Raw genomic sequence first — 19,133 nt, 5'->3', positions numbered from 1 at the left:
TGAACATCGAATTTCTGGAATGAAGGTAGTTATTTGGAAGATCCCAATAAATGTGCTGTCGAAAGCTCGAATGTATGTTGAATAGTATAACCAAATTAGTTGCAATGGGACATACTAAGGAAATTACTTTGAAAGAGGAAAACTCGGTTGGAGACTGCTTGTATAAAAATCGAAAAGGCCAAAGGGGAGGGAGGTTACCCCTGTGGTGGCAGAATCCGCGATTGACGAAGTGGCTGCTTTGTTAGTTTAAGAAAATATTCAATATTTTTATAATATATTGAAAAAAGCGTTTTTCAATTATTAATTAGAAGGCTTTTTCTTTTGTAAATGATTAGAAAATTTTATTTCAAAAGGATTTAATGAAATTCTTGAATTCTAATTTAAAATAATCAATATTTTATTTATATTGAATTCAATTAGTAATTAAATTGAATATAAATATATAAATTAGAACTAAATAGAAAATATATATAAATAGTATATTCTGTATAATATGGTATAGTGGTAAATCTTTTGATTGAAGAAGAAATTGAAAGTGAAATAAGTAAATGATTTATCTTTCATTTTCTTTCCTTTTATGTTTTCAACTAATATCTTTCATTTATTTTATAACTTTTACATTCGCTTCCTTTTTCCTTTTAACTCTCATATTTATTCCCCTTTTTCTTTTAGCTTTTATATTCGCTCCCTTTCCATCCACTTTTTTTTCAACTTTAATATTTATTGAATTGTGAAAGTTCTAAGGCTTTTCAAAATCCCCCATTTTCTTTTTTTCTATTAAAAGTCAATACTAAATAAATTTCATTTAGAGTAGTAAATATTTATTAATAATGAAAAAGCTATTTTGTTATTAATAAAGAGAATATATTATAAATGTAATATACATATTAAAATTTGTATAGAGATTTATATTGAATTTCTTTTTGTCGAAAGTATTAACTTGGCTATTATAGGGTACTACTTTACTTGGAGATGATTCGTCAAAGATATAAAAAAACATGAAGATATATCAGATTTGAATGATGGATATTCCTGGAGAGGTAAGATCTTCTTATTATTTTAGATTCGTCGAAGCCAGAGTAATAATTCATTATGTCTATTTAATTTGATGAGAGATGAGATATTCCTAATATCTACTGGTATGATTGACAACTAAAAGAATGATTATTCTTGCTAATCATGACTGGATGTTTCGAAAACATAGAAGAATAGGGAGAAGAGTATACGAAGATGATTGAGAAAGAAAAGAAATGGAAGAAGTAATGATAACCAGCTCTCGTTATCGGCTGTCCAATTTCTAGGAGTGATGATATATGCGGAAGGGGGGGCTAAGCTTCAATGCGGCAGAATGATAAAAGGGGTTGGGTTCAATTGATTTCTACTATTTACTTGATATTTATTATTTACCGTCTATCATCTGCCACTCTCTTGTCCTTTTTTGCAGTGTTAGGTCTTCATAGAAAGAGAGCAGCGTCAATATCCGTTTGACAATAAAACTGTTCCTAACTACCTACCCACACTTCCACACCAAATCCCCACATGGACGTCCAAATCGTTACTCCAGTACCAAATTAGAACCCGAGACAGTTGTGAAATCAGAGCATTGTAATCTGGATTATACGCATGGAAATAAATCTTACTCGATTGTTTCTCGGTGAGATGGTATTGAGTTTTTCTTTTTTTTTTTCTCTGTTGTTGTAGCGAAGTAGTTATCCGCTTTCACGATTAACTGTTTGCTTTCCCCCAGAGTTTCAGATCTTTTCTTGAAACAGAAAATACTACTCTCCAGATTCAATATAGCTGTGTCGTTTATCTATCATGAATTATACTTTGGAGCAATAGATTACACACATGACTTTGGTCCAGTGGGTACTGGACCTGCTCGATATATCAGTTAAGTAGACGAAGGTACTCATGCAATTTACTGGGTTCACTGCGATATTGAGTGCATACTTCTATTAGTATGCTGTCCAACGTTTTTGCTTTGGCAGGGTATGAATATACTGGTTGTCAAACGAGCTTCAGACTATTATCCTACCAAAAAGAACCCAATGGTTCGGCGTTTGTCTCTTTTGCTTGATTTACAGAGCTATTGAGATACTTTGTTTGGGGAGAAGCTTTACCTGGACCAGAAATAGTTTGTTTACGATTTTGATTACTCGAACCACAGAATGGAAGACATGTTTTTGGATATGGTTCACCTAGTAGCGTTCCAATCACATGGTATATGTGTCGCAAAGCATATATGGTGGCAATGGAGGAGTACAAGCAGATTTCCCTTCACGAAATATTTGCAAGTATAGATGAATTGTGTGAGCTGGTCTTCCGATTCTCGGAAAGCGAAACATCTTGTTGTTTTCAGTTGTCTAGAAGAAACATATGGATACCCTCACCATATCAGGAGCTTTTCTATGCGTGAATTTGTGTTTGGAAATTGGTTGTATTGCATGTTGTATCATGGTCGTATTGCCGATGTTGTCTTCTTCAAATAGGCGCCATCCCTTGACCGTCTACGATGATCTCACACTTATTGACCTACTAACATTGCTACATCATTATCGATATGTGAGAGTTCATACGATCCCCTTACCGGAAAGACACTAAAACGAAAGCAAGAATCTTTCCGCAATCAATATTGTTCTCGTAGTATCAAGCCAGGACCAAGCTTAGTGAACGTTCAAAGTTTGGGTGCTTCAAGACAACAAGAAGCTCTGCAAACTGCGGTGTAGCTCGTTTTGAAATATTAGTTATTGAATGCAAAGCCATCCCGACGAAGGCGATGGAGGTGAAGTTGAATGAAGCGACAGCACAATATCAGTCCAGAAAAAGTGAATGTGAAAGAAAGAGAAGAGAAAGGGGGAAGATGCTTCATGGAACATTTCTGCCATCTTAATTAATGAGAACTGGAAATCCAGTGACTTGAAAGATTGAAAATTTTCAATGGAGCTACTACTTTGCAAAAAACAACTTGGCCATTCAGCCATATTTTTAAATTTCAATGCAGGTCCTTGGTATGAAAACTGAAATTGAGATTTGGAACGTGTGATTGTGTGGTGTGATTTCCAGGGACAAGGTCTCGGAATAAGAGGGTTTCTTTTGTTATCTTCTTGAGATTGTTCTTATGTGCATCTGAGATGGGAATAGCTTCACTCACCATTTCTATTGACTACCCGGGGAACTTTCGATATTTTGATTACAATAGCATTACGATATACAATTACCTATCCATAACTACTTAGTGCTATCCATACTCGGCCGTCAATCCCACCTTCGTGAGTTGTTTATAGTAGATGAAAGTGTATCACCATTACTCGTACCACCTTTCAGCATGGAAGAGAAGGAAAGTCCAATGGAACGCTTAGAAATTGTCCGAGGAATACATCGTTCAAGAAAGACCATGACCTAGGTGTTCAACATCGATGATAATTCCAAGTACCTGTGAGCGAAATTTTCGTTTAGTGAAACGAGATTATTAGGAGTTTATTTTCTTGTTCAGAATGAACAGTCATGGAAGGTCCCGAAATGCGGACAATCAAACACCGAGAGAATCAATGGAACCCAGAAAAAGATGAGCTAAACTGTGGATCACGGTTAAGCATAATCTTGGCAGGAACGGGCTTTTGCTTGGGTAAATAAATAAACGGTGATGTACCGATACTAGCTTGCTGAAGATCATGATCTGTCGAGGGAAAAGAGGGGGTGGGCTGTGCTTAAGCGAGAATTGAAAACATGGCTGCAGTGCTTCGATTAATATATTTGCGTTTGTGTGCGAGGGGTGAGGGGTGAGGTATGAGGTATGTTATGTGGAAGCTTGGGAAACGGATGAAGAATCAATTCAATACTGAACCAAGAGATTTATCTGGGGTTCGTTTGACGCGGACTTGTAATGTTGTAATTCTGAATAATCAGGACCAAGATGGAATTGAAGCATGTACTCAATTCCAAGCGGGTCTCCACTGTTGGAGAAGGAGCGAAAATTGTTTCTTTCAATGTTCAGGATGAATGATACCTATGCATTTGGATTTCGCAAGTTCGATATTGTAATTTTGATCTGAAATACTGGTTCATTGAAAATTCATGGTATTCAATGCGGAGTTTACAATACTACAGTTTCTCCGAGGACACAATTGCTTTGCTCTGACAATAGTCGGTGCATTGGACGAACCACCGACTTAGCACAGGTGTAACCCTGTATACCAACGATTTTGAGTTTGGGCCACAGACATGTATCTGGGATTGCTGGAATTGCTGGAATTGCATCTTCTTAAGCATAACACAAACAATTTGACATTTATGCTCTTTATGCTATTTGTGCTCAAAATAAGGTTATGAAGATTAAGGTTAAAAGTTAAAAGCAGAAATCCACTGTGACGCCAAGCGAAATTGTGGGTGTGAAATTTTGATACGAGCCTCATTCATTTCACGTGTTTCTATCTCTCATCTGAAATGGTCCATCGCATGTCGTATTCGGAAAAGGCCAAGAGATTTCTATAAACCTTAGAGGGTTTTTGGTAAAGATGCGAATGCCAAGATTGCTGAGTACTTTACATTGTCATTGTGAAGTGACAGGATGCCGACTATCAGCGATGGAAAGTTCCTCGAAGAAATGTTAAGGGGATGGAGAAATCCCGGCGTGGGGTAAATACCGTAATTGAGGCTCTTGGAAGAGAGAATCACGACAATGCAAGAACACCTTGTGGGAGATTGTATGGGTGGATATACATCTGGTGCCGATTGAATACATCAAGTGATGATAGCAAAATACTATATAAGTATCGATGGTGTCTTCTCTTTCAATCCATCATCAGCATCAACAGCATCAGCTTCCATTCCATATTCATTACATTCCACATTACCACTTTCGTTAAAATCATCAATTTGACCTCATTCATTCAAAATGCATTTCTCCAACGCAAAATTCCTTTCTATCCTCGCTGCTGCTGCAGCAGTCAAGGGTGCTCCAATTGAGGAGAGCACCATTCAAGCTCGCGCCGTCGTTCCTCATGACTCCATCAACCCATGGGGAGAAAACGTACCTGGTAACGCCTTGGGTAACACCTTGAAGAGATTCGAGCCATATCTTCACATTGCTCATGGTTGTCAACCATACAGTGCCGTTGATGGTAATGGTAACACCAGGTATGAAAACTGTTTTTTTCTTCCCCTTTTAATATCGCTTTACTAACACATCCTGCAGTGGTGGACTCCAAGATACTGGCAATGTCTCAGCCGGCTGCCGTGATCAGAGCAAGGGCCAAACCTATGTCCGAGGTGGCTGGTCTGGAGGTCGCTATGGAATCATGTACGCCTGGTGTAAGTATCCCTTTCATCCCCTCCCACTCATCTTACACTTTCTAACCCTCCCCAGACTTCCCCAAGGATCAACCAGCCGCTGGAAACGTCGTCGGAGGTCACCGTCACGACTGGGAGTATGTCGTCGCTTGGGTCAACAACCCCGAGGTTGCCAACCCCACCTTAATCGGCGCCGGCGCATCCGGTCACGGAAGCATCAAGAAGACCACAAACCCCCAACGCCAGGGCGACAGATTGAAGGTCGAATACTATGTCTCCTTCCCAACCAACCACGAGTTGCAGTTCACCAACACCTTGGGCAGAGATTTGCCAATGATGTGGTATGACTTCTTGCCAGCTGTTAGCAAGACAGCTTTACAAAACACCAACTTTGGAAAGGCAAACTGCCCATTCAATGACGCAAACTTCAACAACAACCTCGCCAAGGCAAGAATCTAAAGTTCTTTCTTACTAGATAGAGTTCTGGAGAATCTGGAAGTTTGTCCTGTCAGAGATCGTTAGTTGGGGGTTTTCGGGGATGTTTTTTGTGGTTTTCTTTCCTTTTGGTTATTTTGAATATGGAAGTACGAGGTATGAACAGGGAGGGTTTGGTTTATTTTTTTTATCTCATCTCTTTTTCGAGTTTTAAGATGAAGCTTTAATGAAATTAATATACTTCTGCAATATTCTTTCCGAATCTTTGACCCTGAAAGCCAAAATTAGGTGACCATGTGGGCGGGAGCTCTAGCACCACGCGCGGTCCTCCGCATTGAATAAGCCAACGTCTAGGGCTGAGATTGATGTTGAATTTAAGTTACAACGTCTATCTGTTAAATCAGAGTGCTGTGTCGTTCAGATAGTCCATTCAATTCAATTTGGTGTAGAAGAATGGTAGGTATTAAAGAGCATGAGTTAGTTCCTTCGCTTATACCATAGAAAAAGCCAAATAGTACCAGCAGTGTGCAACTATCTTGGGATAAGTAAGTCGGATTTGTTCTTCCTTTCTAGACTATCAACCTAGGTATGCGAAGGATGTCACCAAACACCACTCAGAGTAGTGCACGTGATCAAATCCATCCTGCTCACATCAAATGGCATGATCATGGAAGTTATGTTCTTTCCCTAAGAAATTGGAAGATTCTTACTCCTTCCTTCAAAATTACCTTTCGAGTAATTTATTGCGATTTGTAGGTGAAGTTGCACATGGTGATGCGGCGCTAGCGCGTATTGCGTGCGTGTAAATCTCGACTTTATTCTTAGTCGGCCGCGGTGTCTTAATAGATTTAAATTTTGAAGGAGATTAAGATTGGGATTAAGCTCTATAGTTCTTTTACATCATTACTATCTATCCAGTCGTAAGAGATAATCAATTAGTCATAGTGCTGACTTTCTGAAGTATTTGTGAATGTCTTCTATTTTTCCAGTGAGCTAGGTTTTTGGTAGCATGATATTATGGATTCATGATCAAGCTTCCTGATACACACCAAATTAGACCTGCGCTATTCTGCGCAAGAAAACACATTGTGTCTTTAATGTATACTTGGGCACGAAAACAGAATTATATCGCGGCACAATCGGGAACAGACCAACTATCAACAGAAGCTTAGTTTGCACAAGGCATAGTGGGATTGGGAACTTGTGATCTAAAACCTTTTTCTTTCATATATTATGGATTTGTTGAAACTAATGTTTGGCATTTTAGGAATTGATATTCTTTTAAAATAGATCTCATTACACCTGTGAATTGAGAATTGAGAATCAACTCCTCAACACCAAATTTTTTAATTAGTCTATGATCGTTCGCTAGTCTTGGTAAGCGAGTGAACGCATGAATTGACAGGGCACTTGTATCAGTTTACATACCCACTGATGATATCTGTAATCTCTGTCATCTAAATTTAGCAATATCAAGCATAGTAGAGTAGCAGGTGGCTATGGGTAGGTATTCACCAGTTTTGTACTCGTGAAGCCAGAAATTATGCATCCCCTGCTCGAAGACAAGCAGGTCAGTCCGCTTCTTGCGGTACGTGCATCCTTTCTGGCCGTATTCGGCACGTACTCAAGAGCATGTGCGATCTGCATGTGATGTTTATACATATATAGATCTATCATTCTACTTTAGCTAAAGATTGAATTAGCCTTCTGACACCGGACTAATCGTTAAGCCATCCAAGTACCCCACTTTAACTGTCTAACACCAAATCAATCTCACTTCCTCCGACTTCCTCCGACTTCATACTACTAAAAGTGAATTATTATACCAATGTATACAGCCAAAGATTGGAATTGCAACATTGCCAATCATGCATATTGGAGATGTCAAGTTTAATTGGAATTTAATTCACTCTCTTATATTTGAAATTAGCGGAATTTGTTCTACTTGAAATCTCGAATTCAAAAAGTTAAGTTAATAAGGGAGTGGATTCACTACGTAACTTACAAGTTCCCGTCGAATATCTATGTTATGCTCAGTTGACTGTTGGCGTGTTCATCAAGTAGATGCTAACATTGTCGAAATCGCAAGTTCACCGCATCGTTGTGCGGTATCCATTGTTATGAAGGATGGGTAGATTACTCGAATTCTTGTTTTGATTTACTGTGGAAGGGAATGGAAAGGATCCAGGTATGATCTTCTAAGAGATGGACGTCTCTTATCAATCTTGGGAGTTTTGTGTCAGCCAATCCTTTTTTTAAGGATTATGTCGATAGATTTTTTGATACAGATAAATTCAATTTGGAAGAGTGAATGTTTTTAGTAGTTCCAGATGATTATTTGGCAGCTGATCAGCTTCCAAAGAACTCACCAAAGGCGCTCGAGCCTCTTCTAAGAATGATATAGTCTTCTCGACCCCGAGCATCTTCCTTTCAACTTCTCAACACAATTCACAACTATTCTACTTCATACCTTGTCCATTTCATACTACTCTTCGACTATTCAGCTTCGGAACTACTTATCCAACATTCTGAAGGCACAAGAGAATCCAATAAAGTTGTCAAAATAATTGAATTATCCAGAGTCACCAACATCATCCACTTACACCCAGACATCAACACAATCTAACCACCCTAAAGATATCAACATCATTGAGTCATTTTCATTGATTCATAATTCACTATGTCATTGTCTATTAATCGAGTATGGGCATGGACCTCTGCAGCTCAACTGCTCACAAAAGCCCTTCCCTTTCCCTTTTCAAAAGACATCAACCGATTCATCACAAACCTACCTCTCTCCGAAATCTATCTAGCAATCTCAGTATACAACATGGCCGACAAAGAAAAATCAGCGCCCGTTACTGTCTGCCTTCTTATTCTCAATAAGGCAGTCGAGCTCCTCACCCGCAACGATCTTGAGAAGCTCTTTCAACAAATCCCAAATTTTTCTCTAACCAACATCATCAACGCATTTGGTACTATTGCATGCAGCAGCATCAACGCATTTGGTACTATTGCATGCAGCAGCATCAACGCATTTGGTACCTCTGTATGCAACATCATCAACGCATTTGGTACTTCTGTATGCAGCATCATCAACGCATTTGGTAGTAATGCACCAGAGATCATCAGAGCAGTTCGTACTTTCGTGTCCAACATTATTAACGCGTTTACTAATTTCGTGTCCAAGTTTATCCAACCCAAGGTTGTAAAATATCTTTGCATTACTTCAGTCGTTCAAGTTGCTCTACCTGTTGTTGGATTGGCTCTTCTAGTAAGTATAGATTGTTTGTTCTGTAAATATCATTACAACTTGAATCGAAACTAATTGTTTTGTTAAATAGTCAAAGTTCACAAATATCGAAGTCAACAAAATCCTTTTGACTACAGTACATCACTATTGTAAGCCTCTCAAGACTCTAGATTCGATCAATGATCATTGATCTTGGCATATGTCATACGATCAGTCTCATTGGGAAGGAATTGCGAAGGAAAGGATGACTGGGCGCAATGGGATTCTGGTTGGGGAGATATTATGAAGGGAACGATGGCTGAGCAGAATGGGGGTGGATTTGACTGAGAAGGCGTTATTCCTTGAGAGGAATAATGTAATCAGGATAAATAATTCTCAACTCTAAAAATACCTATTTGGCTTCCCCAATACTAATAAATATCCTGCACAATGTGTTTATATTCTATCCCTTTGTCTTTGAAGACCTTCAGATAACGAGAATGTTCGTGAAGCTGTTGTAATTAGAGATCGAAAGAGAAACCAATCACTGCACCATACGCTAATGTCTTTTTAAAATATCCATCGTAGTTCGTCATCTCAAAGTAAAAGGCCCATTAACGTTCACCTTCTCATTATTGATCAAAAATAAACTTAAAGATTCAGTATGATGATATAGATCTATAAATTAATCTGCCTTGTATTCTACAGATGCTGTCTAACGAAGCTGAATGCTGTATGATCTCTCAAGCGCCCAGAAAAAGGGGAAGAAAGAAGTAGAAGAAGGTCGGGGTAATATTACGATGTAACACTTGGCTAGGAAGCTGCTGAAGAAACCTTCTTGCTTTGCCCCAGGAGGATATTTTGAAAGGTGGCGGGGGGGTTGTGTCGCGACGCTCTTGGTAGACTTGCGGTATACAATCGGCATCGATAAAACATTGCCTAATAAAAATTTCAGCCCATCCAATTTAGATGATGATCAAGATCAGTTACTGAAATTTTGTATCATGGACGGCATTTCTGGGAAAATATCTATGCTTCTGAGAGGATCGCTGCCGTGATATCGATCACGTGACTATACAGAGGGTGCTGTATTAGTTAGCGAGGCGCTAGCGCTACCCAATATAAGTATATAGCCTCCCATAGATGATAATGATCAAGAACGATTACAACCATAGTAGACTAGAGTACGTTGACACTAATCAGCCATTTTGATACCAACAATTGCTAGGTGAATCGACCTCTTCAATTATTAAATGATCAAAAACAACAGTAGATGCCCGAACAGGAGGAATGCTTGTGATCTATCAGTTGATAACATTTCGAACACTGCACGTGAATACTCCACTATCCGATGGCATTAGTTCACGCTTCGTAAACTAAGAGTTTTTTGCAATCAGATCTAGGGATAAAAAGGACAGGACAAAGTGACAATTATTGAAGCGATGTAAACCATTATCCGACACATCACAAATATCTATTGCAATGAGTGCAAACGGTATTTCAAACGCATAATTTAAGAAATGACTAGTCAGCTTACATTTTAGAAGCTAGTTTTCCTTTTTTCCCAGAATAATCCGAAACATCTACTTGCAGGCACCTTCGCATTTCAGACAGCATCTTTTTTGTTATTCTGTCTCTTCTTCTTTTCAAACACTTCACCAAAACGAACTATGTCCTAAATATTGCGAATAACACATCTACAGGTACCATCGTGGATTATTCAAGGCTGTCCTTTCGTTCTGTCTCTTCTTCATTTTCTCTATTCGGTTCACCCCTCAAAAACACATTACATCCTGCAAATATCTTATACTATGGCGCATAGTCGATATCCTTACAGTGTTACTGTATCTGCTGATAAACGATCTGGTCTTCAATCGGACAACTATCCTGATTTAATATATTGTGTCAATTGCGGTGCTCAACACAAAGCTTCGGAGTTTGAATGTCCTGAATGCCATCTTAGATACATACCTATACATACTGCGATTCGCGGTCCTCGACCCAAAGATTATTATGATGATAAACAAATTGAACCAGTCGAGTATGAGAAATTCCCTCAGTTTACTAAGTTACCTCTCGAAATCAGGACTACTATATGGCAATTAGCATCATCTGAACCACGTCTATTTCATAATACTTTGTTAGATTCTAATGGGCCTCCGATTCGACTACCAATGCTGTACATCTGTCGAGAGTCGTACCATGCTGTGCTTGCACAGTACAAAGGAGCTTCTTCGGTCCGTCTGGAATCATTTGAACTTTTCAGAACTTTATCCAAGTGCAACCATGTTACATTGTATATGAATTTCATGGATTTTATCGACTTGTTGGATCCTATAGACTATCTCAGTATCGCAGAAGATTATCACATGTTTCAATTTTTGAGAGAAACAAAATATTTGGCTCCTTGTATGTCTAGTTCCGAAGGGAACATAGATAGTTCTCACTCTATCTGGGAGACTGATATATATAACTATCTCATAACAGGCAGTTTTGAGACTCTTAACATAGTACATCGCCGACATCCGAGCAGCAACTATTCAGACCTAACGCTGATGAGATACAAGATATTGACCTCTCACTCGAATCTTACCAACAGCCTTACAACTCAGCGACAGAAAATCATTTCACCAGCATGCAGCGAACCTACAAACAACAACTCGAGAGTTGCTTGTCGATGCATGTAGAGCGCCTGAAAGCCTTTCTTCAAGCACATCAACGGCAATTTCCCAATAAACTTCGATATCGGCCTATTGTTCTTCAACAAAAGATCATCACCACGATGACAATGAAAAGGAAGCTTGAAAGAGCAAGGGCACAATTCGAAAAGAGCAAATTTGGGTATCTGAAGCAGGCTTTACAGGGGATAATATTGGCGGAATAGCTGTAAGCTATCGATACCTGAAAATCGTCCAGTGCTTCAAACGCCCTGGACGTTCTAACTTGGACCCAGGAGTACAAAGTCGTGGATTTACGGACCGCACACTGGAGGTTTGGAAATATGATCGGGAGTTTCATAATTCCATATTACCCATCGATTAAATCATCGTCAAACACTAGTAGAGAGGAGGATGGAAGCGAAAGGGGTGTGGATTTATTCAGTGTTCCAGTCTGTTTGGTGAATGGGATTGTGGGTGGTCAATCATCTCTAGGGAAGATTTGTTGTTTTTCTTTGCAAAAGTATTGTTTGTTTGTTTTTTTGTCTGTCTTTGTCTTTGTTTCTGTTCTCCTGCAAGAGATATCGGATATAACATCGAGAGTTGAACGTGTATCTAAAAGTGGGCTGCACATTGCGAAAAGAAGTGACGATCTTCATACTATCTCTCAATGTTCAACGATTCTTCTTCTCCAGACTTTCGGCTTAAAAACACAGTAAATTGCGTATGTTTTTTTTCGCTATCTTTTTGCAAATCAAATCTTCACTACCTCTCATTCTAGCGTCTTTGCACACTTGTTATGAGCTAGCCAGACACTGGCATCGAAGTGACAGTTACCGCCCGCCATAGATCACTTTTCATCAAGGACTATTATGGACCAAACCACACTCTTTAAGAGTTATAGATTTGATGGCATCACGCTTGTAAATTCATTATCGTTAACATCACACCAATATCTAAAAATTCTTCACAATCCTCCTCCACAACGGCAACTTCTTACTCACTTCACTCCCCTCTCCATCCTCCAAACTTTCAAACCCTCCCGCCTCCGTCGGATCCAAATCATTCCTCCTCCCCTCATCCAAATCAACCTCTCTCAAATTCCAAATCCGCGTCTTGAACCAGATCTTATACCCCGCCCAAATCAGCGGAAAAAGTGCCAACAGAATATACGCATCGACAAAATCTCCCGCACTAAAAGGACTTAAAGTCGTCCATCCTTGCACCAATGCTAAAAATATATTTGCCGCCAATCCAAAATAAGCATTATACGGGTACGCGAACGAAACAAACGGTAGATCAGAAATTCTCCTTCCTTGCGCTTTCCACGCCGAGCGAAAACGGATATGTATAAATGAGATGGAGCCCCAAACAAGGAACGTCGAGACACCCGAAAGATTAACGATATAATTGTAAGCGGCGCCTGCCCCGGACGAAACATTCATCATACTCAGCGCTCCGAAAAGATTCGTGAAAATGATCGCGCAGATCGGAACTCCTCTTTGATCCGTGAATCTTAAGAATCTCGGCGCGTGTCCTTCCTGCGCTAGGAACAATATCGTTCGAGACCCTATGTATATGGAACTATTCACTGCGCTCAAGCACGTCGCGAGAATAAAAGCATTAATTAGATGAACACCTCCTTCCCAGCCTGCATTTTGAATCGCGACGGTCATGGGACTTCTCAGGGCTTTAGACCCGGCACTTGCCAAGCCCTCTGCATTCCATGGACAGGTCATTCCAAAAAAGAGGGCAGAGCCCATATAGATAAAAATGATGCGCCAAAATACCTGACGAATTGCAAGAGGAACAGCATGCTTAGGATTTCGCGTCTCAGCCGCCGCAACAGCGATCGATTCACAGCCCGCGTAAAATGTCGAACAAAACACAAATACCTTCGCAACGCCTCGAAACCCATCCGCAAACGCTCCCGGATCATGCCAATACTGAAAGCCCAGAGTATGATCCTGACCCTTCAAGCCCCCCGCCGCATAAATAATCGAGAAGATAAAAAACGCAACCAAACCGCTCAATTTCAGCAACGCGAGCCAAAATTCCGCTTCTCCAAAGGCCGCTACGCCCAATAATTGGAAGGCGAGAAAGGCAAACCAGAAGATGAGAAAATAGCCCCAGAGAGGAACTTTGTCGCTCCAGAAAATAAAAATGGATGAGAGGGTGTTGTATTCGTTTGCGAGCACGGCGGCCCAAATGATGAAATAATTCCAGCCGACTGCGACGCTGAAGGCGGGGTCGAAAAAACGTGATGTGAGGGATATGAAGGATCCTGATGAGGGGTATAGTGTGGTAAGTTCTCCGAGGGACTGCATGATGGAAAAAGCGATGAGACCAATGACTCCGAATCCGATGAGGAGGGATGCTGGACCACCGGAAGCTAGGGCGCCGCCTGCACCGACGAGAAGACCAGGTCCGATGATTCCTGGGGGTTGTTAGATTGACGATGTGGGAGGGGGAGGGGGAGGGGGAGGGGGCTATAGATACCTGCTAGTGCCATCATGCTCAAGTGTCGAGTTTGGAGACCTCGAGAAAGCCCACTATTAGGGTCAATGGGAAGGGTATCAGTTATCACATCGTCGGATGTATTCTGGATATTATCCTTTCTATCTGGAAGTGACATGTTTGATTATCTCACAGATATGTGTTCTATGTTCTACAATACTCCCACAAAGTATATTTGGGGGCGAGAAGGTGGCCCCGTGAAATATAAATAGATGAGAAATGACAAAACAAAAAATCATTTCGATTTCAGTGGCTGTTGGGATGGATATATAAACATGATCACTCCACGGGATGTCTGTGGACGATTTTCACCATAATTGGATAAAAAAATATGATGCCATACTAGCCCAATTTTTACAATCGCTTGAAAGTAAGAATTATGGGACTAATGACTAAAATTGGAAAGGATCTTTTTTTATTTCGATCTATTTAAGACTTAAAAGATATTGAAAGGCCGTAACATGGCCGTGATCGCGTATAAAAAGGCGTATAAGAAATTGGACAAGAGAAATTGTATGCAGAGATTTCTTCCAAAATAAACAAATTCGTAAAAGTCTAAATGAGGCGTAATTACATACATCAAATGGACAAAATTATTTTCACGTGATCATCTTTCCAAAAGTCCAAAGATCATTCATTCATTTCTTGTGCAAATCAAAAACCAAAAATCGTAGTTCAAGTATAAATCCACTTGGTTATTATAAAGGGGTATATAAACTAATTCTCGGGTCTTGTAACACCTCTTCCCCTATTCACTTGAACCATTTTATCTTCACCAGCACTAACAATTCCAACATCCTTATCCCAGTTAACATCGAAAACCTTAACTCCCTCACCACCAACTGTCTTAGTTGTCTTATCTTTCCTACTCTCTCTCTCAATGATATAAACTGCCTCTCCAACAACACCAAGTCCTTCATCTTTCGTTCCCTGTCTTGTGCTTCTAAGATCCCATACCCTACAGGTTCCATCGTGACCAGCTGATACTAATCCATAGTTGCTATCAGGATCTGCAAATATTGATGAAACGAAGTTGGTGTGTCCACGAAGTGTCATGGCTTGTGTTGTAGCAGCCGAAGCTCTAGGATCAATGAGAGCGATATGACGTGCTGTTGTACCTGCTGCTATTATTTGATGACCGATTCCTGGTAGGGCGCTTAATGAGAGGATTGGGTTCAATAAAGTTCTTGTGTCGACAATACTGGAAGTGGTGATATCGAGTGTTTTGATGGTATGATCTTGGGAAGCAGAATATGCAACAGTAGGATCCTGGGGGTTGAAGATAACAGCAGTCGCAGGTCCATTGTGACAATCCATGAGAGATAGAGGGCCACGCTGAGGAGTGGATGTGGAGGTTGTGATCTTGCGTCGTTTTGTAGATGGTCCAGAAATAAGACTAGTATTTACTTCGGGTGCTGAGGATTTATGTGAAGTCCAGAAACCAATTTGTCCATCTGCTGAAGCAGATAAAATGCGATTCGATGGTCCATGAACTGCGATTGAGTCAATGCTACCGGTATGGCCATATAACTCCATGGTTGGTTTCAATTGCGCCGAGAAATGATCCTCTGATTCAGAATAATTCCATATCCTTATTGTGCGATCCAAACCTGCCGATGCAACTTGTCTGGCCGAGAGCCATTTCGCAGCCTTTACTCCAGAGGTATGCCCACCAATACTGGCAGGCGCAGATGTTGCAATAGCCTGACCTGATTTGTTCCAAACTCTGAGGAGTCCATCATAAGAACCTGACAATATACGCTCCTGCCCTTCAACAATTGAATTTTTACCCCAAGCTCCTGCAGCAGAGCTCCCAGACAAAACATCAACACTGCTAACCCAATCATCATGCTCGAAACTTGCTTCATAAAGAGGAGGTATCAAACTTCGAACATATTGTAAGTTTAACGTTGTTTCGGAGGATAACCCATTTGCAGTGAGATATTCATCGAGGGTCGTTCGCAAGAATGTACCGTTAATCAGGAAATCGAATGGTATCGGCGAAGAGGTATCGAGCATCGCCTCGGAATTGAGAATCTGTGAAAGTCCATATCTTCGTACATCTATTTGACGGTTAGTTTTGGAAAAGACTTCAAGACCCGAGAGAAACTTGGGTCAAAACTTACTGGTAGGAACGAGCAATTGTTGTTTTCCTTCAGGTAATTCGATATCTGGAGATGTGGTGCTGAAATGCACTTGAACCTGTCCTTGCGCCATGTTTGCGACTGCAAAGTGTGAATATTTGTAAATGTGAAAAGAGTTGATGATTTCTTTGCAGGAAGTTTGCACATGAAGCATTTCGAGATGGATTTTTTTTCCGGCCGTGCATTCGTACCATCAATGCAGTTTGGTGGTCCACGGGTGGTCGAGGCGCCGTGGGGACTTTAAACTGGACTGGGTGCATTTTTTTTTTACTCCAGCATCCATTGTGTATGCATCGGGTTTCATACGACTATCATGGCTATCTCACGCAGGACATCATGAGCTCTTCGAGAGAAGTCAACACTCATAGTTGTTTACATTGATATCGACGTTTGGTGTCAGTCAAATATCTACTATCTATCTAAGCGAAACCTGGTTGCGAGGGGGCGAGTGCCCAGTCTTATTGTTCTACCTCTATTGCAAAATGGATCAATACATCTGCAAATAAATCATTCATACAACATTCCTGTATTGTTGCCTTCGCCATTGAGCTTCCACATCATCTAATCTTCTAAATATGTCCCCCCTTCGATCCATGGATCTTCTACCTCCGGTAAAACTGTTGACCGATTCTTTCCTCCTCATTGATCCACTGCTAGAGTCATCTCTATACCAAGACTTTCCATTACTGAGACCAAGGACTTCTTCCTCTCTTTCATGAGCGTTTTGTGCAACATCAAGTTCAGGATTCTGTGTTGGATCGTTTTCTGGATCTCCATCCTGTCCAGGATTCGCCATTTCGTATTCCATCAGCTTGATCAATCTGAAAAAAAGCACTGCCAACCCTGCGCCTAAAATTGGTCCAACCCAGTAAATCCAATGTTCTCGAGGAAAGTTCCATACAATGGCCGATGGACCAAAACTACGAGCTGGATTTAGAGATGCTCCAGTGAATGGAACAGCTACCATGTGCGCAACAAAAAGGGCAAGGCCAATTCCGATGGGAGCAACAAATGTAGCTTTGTGTTTTTCAACAGCTAACATTATAATAGTAAAGATTAAAGCTGCTGTAGTGATAGCTTCGATGACGAATCCTTGACCCATGGAAGTGCCGCTCCCAAGTGTGGTGGCAACATCAAGCTGCTTTGGAAATATTTCTTGCACGAGAATAGCAGCTAAACACGAAGCGCCAAGTTGTGTGATGACAAGAAGAAAAGCACGAATTGGTGACACTGCTTTGAGTATGGCAAGTGCTAAAGTTACCTATCATTGTTAGCTTGAAGATTACTCAAAATTCATGTCAACTTACGGCTGGATTAAACAACCCTCCACTGATACGAAAAAATATCCATGCAGTAACCATAAGACTGGCTCCGAAAGTTGCGGATATATAGAATAAGACTTCAAGATCTGGTGGTTCACGCCCTTGAAGTTTTGCAACTTCAATACCCGCGTAGCCAAAGAAAAGAAAAAGTGACGTTCCAATCAACTCGCCAATCACAGCAACAATATCTAAGACGGTTAGTGAAAGGTCTCAAATATAATTTTGTAATTACTTACGATTCTTCCAATCACTATTCATCCATTTCATCCATTTTGTTGCTGGCCTTCTTTTTTTGTATCTTTGTATTCTATCCTGTGTCTGCAAATTCTGCATCCATGGTCGGCTTCTACTGGCTCTCTTATTCTGTGCCATGTTATCTCCATTCGTTAAACTGACAAATCCATCTTCACTTGTTCTGTATGGATGTACGTCAGGATATATTTCATCAATCATTGGGTAATGCCCCGGGATATCGTGTGATTGCTTAGGAAATTCGAAATCTTGTAATTGGATTGGCGCAGGAGTGTTTCGTTGCACCACTCTTCTTGGTGGTGGAAAACTACGATATCGACTGTCATCAAGACGGATTTGAATTTCGTCATCATGTTCTGACAGAGGACTTGCTCGTAATGGTTGGGGATGATCGTTTGTTAGCGGACTTCTCATAGTCATTTTGTTTATGTCGATGTATTACTTGTATTATATGTCAGGATAATGACCTTTGAATGGGAGATTAGAAGACGTTATATGATTTCCGGACAACGATATGGTTCCCGAGTATGTCACCTTTCTCCGTTCTCCTTCCCTTCCGCGGCACGCGCATTGTCCACTCCATCTACAAAGCTTGAAAGTTTCTTTTCTCTTGTTGCAATCTTCATTCTTGGCATACATCTCGGCTTTCAGAAGTCCAGGTTTCATCAATCGAAGAGATTTATCAATGTTGAGAAAGGAAAGTTAATGCATAGGCCATGGCTATAAGGTCCTTCCCTCAAAGGGGTATTTACGCAAAACGTAAATGACGATGATGTCTGGAAATATGGAAAGGCTGTTGCGGGGTTGAGGGACATTCGGCAACAATGGGTGTTTGAGAGAGACACTAAGCGGGACGGGAGACGATGATACAAGAATGACAAGATTTCGCACAGACATCCGGAGCAAAATCTCAATTGTGTTTTTCTTTTTCAACGATGGGAATCTTAATTGCGGTTCTCAATCGGGATCTATTGTGCGCAGAATGCCTTCTATCATGTAAGCTGCTCAATCCTACGGAGAATAATCCATACAAGCTATCATGGAGATATCTCGCGAGGGATAAAAGTCCACATGTACTATTAAACATGAAACAATCAACTAAGCTTTTTTTGATTTACATATGCTTATTTTACAAGCCGCTGCCACTAATGCACAGGCAATGATGTCTTGTGGATGGACGTCATTGTCTGTGCAAATTCTGGGAGATCGACTGATTTGAAACGTGATTTGACTGTACCGAGAAGACGATTAAAGATTTGGATTACTGACGTTGTGTTATTTT

At 40.5% G+C, this 19,133-nt stretch overlaps 5 protein-coding genes across 5 annotated transcripts; 2 read left to right on the top strand and 3 right to left on the bottom strand.

Moving 5' to 3' along the window:
* Positions 1–4,698: 4,698 nt before the first annotated feature.
* Bcnep1 lies at positions 4,699–5,988 on the top strand. Its single transcript, XM_001555130.2, has 3 exons — positions 4,699–5,139; positions 5,198–5,313; positions 5,369–5,988. The coding sequence occupies exons 1-3, from the start codon at positions 4,898–4,900 to the stop codon at positions 5,749–5,751; spliced, it is 741 nt and encodes a 246-aa protein (XP_001555180.1). The 5' UTR covers positions 4,699–4,897; the 3' UTR covers positions 5,752–5,988.
* A 2,112-nt stretch (positions 5,989–8,100) lies between these two features.
* Positions 8,101–9,409, top strand: BCIN_06g06710 (hypothetical protein). Its single transcript, XM_024693690.1, has 3 exons — positions 8,101–8,863; positions 8,918–9,001; positions 9,072–9,409. The coding sequence occupies exons 1-3, from the start codon at positions 8,408–8,410 to the stop codon at positions 9,168–9,170; spliced, it is 639 nt and encodes a 212-aa protein (XP_024549476.1). The 5' UTR covers positions 8,101–8,407; the 3' UTR covers positions 9,171–9,409.
* Positions 9,410–12,489: 3,080 nt separating this feature from the next.
* Positions 12,490–14,384, bottom strand: BCIN_06g06700 (hypothetical protein). The gene is made up of 2 exons (XM_001555131.2): positions 14,116–14,384; positions 12,490–14,053 (listed from the first exon to the last, which is right to left on the bottom strand). The coding sequence occupies exons 1-2, from the start codon at positions 14,249–14,251 to the stop codon at positions 12,573–12,575; spliced, it is 1,617 nt and encodes a 538-aa protein (XP_001555181.1). The 5' UTR covers positions 14,252–14,384; the 3' UTR covers positions 12,490–12,572.
* A 148-nt stretch (positions 14,385–14,532) lies between these two features.
* Bcytm1 lies at positions 14,533–16,404 on the bottom strand. The gene is made up of 2 exons (XM_001555132.2): positions 16,260–16,404; positions 14,533–16,196 (listed from the first exon to the last, which is right to left on the bottom strand). Exons 1-2 carry the CDS (start codon positions 16,348–16,350, stop codon positions 14,851–14,853), a joined length of 1,437 nt encoding a protein of 478 aa, XP_001555182.1. The 5' UTR covers positions 16,351–16,404; the 3' UTR covers positions 14,533–14,850.
* A 156-nt stretch (positions 16,405–16,560) lies between these two features.
* On the bottom strand, positions 16,561–18,947 carry Bcaqp1. The gene is made up of 3 exons (XM_001555133.2): positions 17,836–18,947; positions 17,585–17,787; positions 16,561–17,538 (listed from the first exon to the last, which is right to left on the bottom strand). Exons 1-3 carry the CDS (start codon positions 18,269–18,271, stop codon positions 16,789–16,791), a joined length of 1,389 nt encoding a protein of 462 aa, XP_001555183.1. The 5' UTR covers positions 18,272–18,947; the 3' UTR covers positions 16,561–16,788.
* Positions 18,948–19,133: the final 186 nt, after the last annotated feature.

This window comes from Botrytis cinerea, chromosome 6, assembly GCF_000143535.2.
Source record: "Botrytis cinerea B05.10 chromosome 6, complete sequence".
Classification (NCBI taxonomy): domain Eukaryota; kingdom Fungi; phylum Ascomycota; class Leotiomycetes; order Helotiales; family Sclerotiniaceae; genus Botrytis; species Botrytis cinerea.
Note: the sequence above shows the minus strand (reverse complement) of the source record. Positions and strands in the feature narration are given on the sequence as shown.

Excerpts from the sequence above, each read along its gene's own strand:
- BCIN_06g06710 (XM_024693690.1), top strand. The coding sequence starts at position 8,408 with ATGTCATTGTCTATTAATCGAGTATGGGCATGGACCTCTGCAGCTCAA. Across the intron at positions 8,864-8,917 it reads CACCAGAGATCATCAGAGCA|TTTATCCAACCCAAGGTTGT; the intron begins GTTCGTACTTTC and ends TTCGTGTCCAAG. Across the intron at positions 9,002-9,071 it reads TTGTTGGATTGGCTCTTCTA|TCAAAGTTCACAAATATCGA; the intron begins GTAAGTATAGAT and ends TTTGTTAAATAG.
- BCIN_06g06700 (XM_001555131.2), bottom strand. The coding sequence starts at position 14,251 with ATGTCACTTCCAGATAGAAAGGATAATATCCAGAATACATCCGACGAT. Across the intron at positions 14,054-14,115 it reads GAGCATGATGGCACTAGCAG|GAATCATCGGACCTGGTCTT; the intron begins GTATCTATAGCC and ends AACAACCCCCAG.
- Bcaqp1 (XM_001555133.2), bottom strand. The coding sequence starts at position 18,271 with ATGACTATGAGAAGTCCGCTAACAAACGATCATCCCCAACCATTACGA. Across the intron at positions 17,788-17,835 it reads GAATAGTGATTGGAAGAATC|ATATTGTTGCTGTGATTGGC; the intron begins GTAAGTAATTAC and ends TAACCGTCTTAG. Across the intron at positions 17,539-17,584 it reads GAGGGTTGTTTAATCCAGCC|GTAACTTTAGCACTTGCCAT; the intron begins GTAAGTTGACAT and ends TAACAATGATAG.
- Bcnep1 (XM_001555130.2), top strand. The coding sequence starts at position 4,898 with ATGCATTTCTCCAACGCAAAATTCCTTTCTATCCTCGCTGCTGCTGCA. Across the intron at positions 5,140-5,197 it reads GATGGTAATGGTAACACCAG|TGGTGGACTCCAAGATACTG; the intron begins GTATGAAAACTG and ends CACATCCTGCAG. Across the intron at positions 5,314-5,368 it reads TGGAATCATGTACGCCTGGT|ACTTCCCCAAGGATCAACCA; the intron begins GTAAGTATCCCT and ends AACCCTCCCCAG.
- Bcytm1 (XM_001555132.2), bottom strand. The coding sequence starts at position 16,350 with ATGGCGCAAGGACAGGTTCAAGTGCATTTCAGCACCACATCTCCAGAT. Across the intron at positions 16,197-16,259 it reads ACAATTGCTCGTTCCTACCA|ATGTACGAAGATATGGACTT; the intron begins GTAAGTTTTGAC and ends ACCGTCAAATAG.